Here is a 5128-nt window from a genome sequence, read left to right on the forward strand (position 1 = left end):
ACCATAAAATATGGAATTGGCATTAGTAGGGTAAGTTCTTCATAATTCATTTCTCTGAATAATGAAAATGTCATTCTTCAGTGTGTCAAGAGCGACCAATCTGCTTCCCCCATGAGAACAGCCTCCATGCAGTGTCTCATATTCACATTGTCTCTTCATCCAGGTATATGTGCTGCGACCATCACCCTAGACCCTGGGCACATACAGGAAGTCAGGGGAACATATGCTACATGCAAGAGACACTGTTCTGCCTCAGAGTTGGACACCTTCTCCCCTACTCCATGTCAGATTCCAACACAACCCACTTCACCAACCCCTCCACCTTCATCCTTCTGGGCATTCCTGGGCTGGAGGCGGCCCATGTCTGGATCTCCATCCCCTTCTGCACCATGTATGTCATAGCCGTCTTTGGGAACTTCACCATCCTGTTCATTGTGAAGGTGGAACCAAGCCTCCATGAGCCCATGTACTATTTCCTCTGCATGCTGGCCGTCACTGATCTGGTCCTGTCCACATCCACCCTGCCTAAAATGCTAAGCATCTTCTGGTTCAATTCCAGGGAGATCCATTTCAGTGCCTGCCTCACCCAGATGTACTTCATTCTCATCTCATCTGTGTTGGAGTCTGGGATCCTCATAGCCATGGCTCTGGATCGCTACGTGGCCATCTGCCATCCCCTGAGACATTCCACCACCCTGACAAACGCCATGGTGGCCAAAATCGGCCTGGCCGTGCTGCTCCGTGGCATCATAGTCATACTGCCCTTTCCCATCCTAGCGAGGCTGTGGCCATATTGCAGAACCAACGTCATCCCCCAGCCCTACTGCGCACACATAGCCATGGTGAGCCTGGCCTGCGCCGACACCCGTGTTAGTAGTTACTACGGCCTCTTTGTGTTATTCTTTGTGATGGGTCTGGATGGGATTTTTATTGCCGTATCCTATACCCAGATCCTCAGGGTCATCTTCATCCTCCCCACAAAAGATGCATGGGACAAGACTTTGGGGACCTGCGGCTCTCACCTTTTTGTCATTTTAGCCTTTTACATCCCAAGTCTCATCATGTCCCTCATGCACAGATTTGCCCAAAATGTGCCCCTGCATTTCCACGTTCTCATTGGCAATGTGTACCTCTTCATGCCCCCCATGTTAAACCCCATAATCTATGGGGTGAGGACGAAACAGATCCGGGACAGGCTGCTCCGGCTCTTTACTCATACAGGGGCCTGAAGTTTTCTGCTGGTGCTCTGGCTCTCAGACCAAGATCTGGACAGACCTGGCTGGTGAAATGGTGCTAGGACCCCTTCTCTGAATCACTGACTGGACAGTCAAAGTGACATTAAACCCTTTCCTGGCATTTCCGTGCTGTGTCAGTGTAACAAACTGAGTAATCTTTTTTGTGTACAACTCATTCTCCCATAGGATCACCACCTTTCTAATTGCTTTTAACTGGATCTCTGAGGCCCCACACCCAGCCCTGCCTATTACCCAAGGCCCTGCTCCCTGCCCCACCTCTTTCCACAAGGCCGCTTCCCCTCTCCCACCTATTCCCCAAGGCCCCGCTCTGTTCTCAACATCTTCTCCCAGAGCCCCACCCCTGTTACTCACTCCCCTCCTCTCCAACCCCATCCACTTGCTGGATCATCTGCATCTTCCTCCTCCCCAGCCTGGGCTCCCTCTGCCCCGGGACTGGGACAGGACCTGCTGCAGGCTGGCAAGGACCCTGCAGGGAGGATGCAGCAGGCCGGCCAGTCCGAAGCAGAGGGGGAAGCTAGGAAACCATATAAAATCAGCTGTGGGTTAGGAGCAGGGCTGAGAGGCAGGCAGCCGAGACTGTGCATCATTCAGCATGTGGGCCCGAAAGCTCAGCTGCAAAGTCCTGAGGGCAGAGACCATCGTGTGGCTCATTTCCTTAGCTTTCAGCAAAAGTCTCAAGTTGCAGTGGGGGAGGTCTAAGTTGGATATTAGGAAACACTATTTCACTGGGAGGGTGGTGAAGCACTGGAATGGATTCCTTAAGGAGGTGGTTAAATCTCCTTATTTAGAAGTATTTAAGGCCTGGCTTGATAACGCCCTGGCTGTGATGATTTAGTTGGGGATCGGTCCTGCTTTGAGCAGGGGGTTGGACTAGATGACCTCCTGAGGTCCCTTCCAACCCTGATATTCTATGATTCTATGATTTGTTCCTTCTGGCTGGGGGCCTGTGTTAGGGGGCTTATTCCTTCACCCACTTACTTCCCTGGTCCTTCTCGCATGAACAGAGAGCAACAATACCTGAAGTCCAAAGGTGCAAACAATTAGATGTTTATTGGGGTGAACTTCCAGCAAGCATGATTCCAGTTTCCTTCCTTAGTATCCTCCTTCCCAGCTCTGACACCACAGAGCCTTACACCTGTGTCCCTGTTCCCATTCCTACCCTTAGCCAAACATGATTCCAACTTCCTTACTCCCATTCCCTGTTCCCATTTCCCCCTTTAGCAAAACATGATTCCAATTTTCTTACCCCCATTCCCTGCTCCCATTTCCCACAACCACATGCCCACCCCCACCCACACCCAATCACTTCCTCATTGACTACAGATTATATAGTAAAACTTGAGTTCTGCTTAGCTATACCTTAACCAATCATTTTCCTGAAATTTAACTAACCAATCCTAACATATTGTAACATGATTATGTAACCAATTATATCCCACCACCTCAATTAGTTTACACCCAGCAAAATTAATTATACAGCAGACAGGAACAATCACAGAACCAGACAGAGATTATACAGACAAACAACAAGCAAAGTGGGAACTATAATGACAAAACAATACAGAAGTGAGGATTTCACATCCCAGCTATTGATAAGTGAGTTCTTGCCAGACAGGATGCTCTCAAACTAAGTTTCCTTTTACATTTTCTAGGCACTTCCCTTTCTCTGGAGGTGATAGGAATACAATCCTGTCCTGATAGTGCCTGACAGCCCAATAGCACCTTATTTCAGTGTGACTAGTTTGGAATGTGAGGAGGTGACCGGTCGCTTCCCAGCTTATGGCTGCCTCTGCTGCTTAGCCAAAGGCCTGAGCCTAAGAACAGGGCCTCAGACGGTCACAGTAAGAGAAGGCCCTTACACCGGCAGACAGTGATTTTGATTCTTTCTATTATACCTCTATCACTAGCCAAGTTGTTGGGAACACTGGGGCATGGCCACTAGGTAACTCGAGGGGATGGAAGACCACGAGTGTCGATGAAGCCCCCTCGCAGAAGGCCCCGTGTCCTTGCCCCCCCCCCCCCCTGCCTGGAGGCATTCGCAGCAGCTCTGCGTACTAGGCCCAAGTGTCCTTGGCCCCCCCGCCTGGAGGCACACACAGCAGTTATGCTGAGAATCTGCAACAGTATGTTGCAGAGTCAGACTGCCTGAAACTAAGCAAGGCCAAACAGGGGAGATATGGAAGAACAATGCTGAATAAAGCAGCTTTATGTATAGTTTAACAAATAATACAGAGAATCAGGGAACTAGCTGGGAACTGGATTGGCTGGCTAGATGGATACTTGGGGCAGCTTGCTATTGGATAAGTATGCTGAGAAAAAGGATGTATAAAAGCCTGTGTAACTTCCTGCTCTGTTGTGCAGGATTTGAGATTTTATTCTCCCTGTACCTTTTTGCAGCTGCAAATAAACTTTTCTGCTTCTCCACCCCGTTATGATTATTGGGTGTAGCACACCGGGTAACGAACCAACTCAAGCTGTTGTTCAGCCTCTCGGCACTGGGTGCCAGCAACAAAGTGATAAGAATACACCTAAATTCTTAGAGTCTAGGCCTTTACAGACAGGCCTGAATATCTATATCCTAACAGCCTATAGCTGGCAGAGTCCCAACAGTAGGCATGGCTGGGAGCCCTTTGCCCTGAGCCAGGCCTCGGGGTCAGGGTAAGGGATCAGCTTTGAAGCTAGGAAGACAACAGCTGAGAGAGGTGGAGGGATCAGCCCCTGAGTTAGCTGGGAAGGCGGATGCTGGGCAGAGGCCAGGGTGGCCGCGGTTGCTCACACGGAGGGAGATGAATGGCACAGCTACCACTATCCATCCTTTTCCACGGCACCTTATGTGGAACGACAGAGCACCCACTGAAGCTGAACGGTGAAGCTGAGTCTAACTTATGCTCTGCATGATGCTTTTGATCACTACATCTGGAAGTTCTTTAATTAGGCTGCTCGGCAGCATTATCCCCAGGGATAAGTCGGTGGCAGAGCTGGGAATAGAAACCAGGAGTGCTGACTCCCCCCACCACCCCGCACCAGTGCTCTGGCCATGAACCGGCATTGCTCCTCCGTGTTCTGTAAGAAACAGTGGGGCTATTTGTGTGCTGTGATCAGTGGAGTTTTCATCCTTCTTAAAGGGGATAATTTATTAAAGGAAGAGCTAAAAACTACAGACACAAAACCAGGTTTCTCTACAGTTCAGGGTTCTGCCTTGTCTTGCGCGTTTACCAGGGACCAGACGCTGCTGGAACTCTACAGAGCGCATACAGGCCAACGACGTGCTGAAAGGAGCCACATCAGGGCAGTGTGTGACTCTGCAGCCCTGGGTAGGGCCTTTCGTTAGCAGCACACTAGACATAACAAATGATCATCTCCATTCAATGCAGAGAGAATGTGCCCAAGGTCACCAGCGCATCTAGGGAAGAGCTGGGACGCTTCACTCCCAGCTCCCTGGTCTCTGCAGATGCTTTATCTCTAGTTAAACGTCTTGGGCCAAATCCTCAGCTGGTGTCAGTGGGAGCAGCCCCACTGAAATCAGGGGAGGTCCCCACACTAGAGAACCCAACGGAGGGACAGCACCATGAATCTGTGCTGATGCATGGACCACACGAGCCAGGTCTGAGACGCTAAAAAAGGGATTGGCAGCTGGGGACTCTGGGCTCGTTTCCTGGCTCCAGACATTTTCCTTCCTGCTGCCTCAGTTTCCCCATCTGAGCAACACTGTGTGTAGAACCCATCAACAGTAAATTCTGTCCATGTGTGACCGTGCTTCAGTGGGACATGGCTGAGGATGCCAAACTCAGGACAAACTGCTGAGACAGAGGCTGGTGGTTATTCTATGATTACATTAAATCAAGATAGTAAGAGACATAAACTTCTGTCTC

General features: G+C 50.1%; 1 protein-coding gene across 1 annotated transcript; it reads left to right on the top strand.

The window, feature by feature from the left end:
- The first annotated feature begins 281 nt into the window (after positions 1–281).
- Positions 282–1229, top strand: LOC140912830 (olfactory receptor 52M1). Its single transcript, XM_073348013.1, has one exon. The coding sequence runs from the start codon at positions 282–284 to the stop codon at positions 1227–1229; it is 948 nt and encodes a 315-aa protein (XP_073204114.1).
- Positions 1230–5128: the final 3899 nt, after the last annotated feature.

This window comes from Lepidochelys kempii, chromosome 1 (assembly GCF_965140285.1).
Source record: "Lepidochelys kempii isolate rLepKem1 chromosome 1, rLepKem1.hap1, whole genome shotgun sequence".
In the NCBI taxonomy this organism is placed as follows: domain Eukaryota; kingdom Metazoa; phylum Chordata; order Testudines; family Cheloniidae; genus Lepidochelys; species Lepidochelys kempii.

What these genes read in the sequence shown, in the direction of transcription:
- LOC140912830 (XM_073348013.1), top strand. Translation starts at nt 282, where the DNA reads ATGTCAGATTCCAACACAACCCACTTCACCAACCCCTCCACCTTCATC.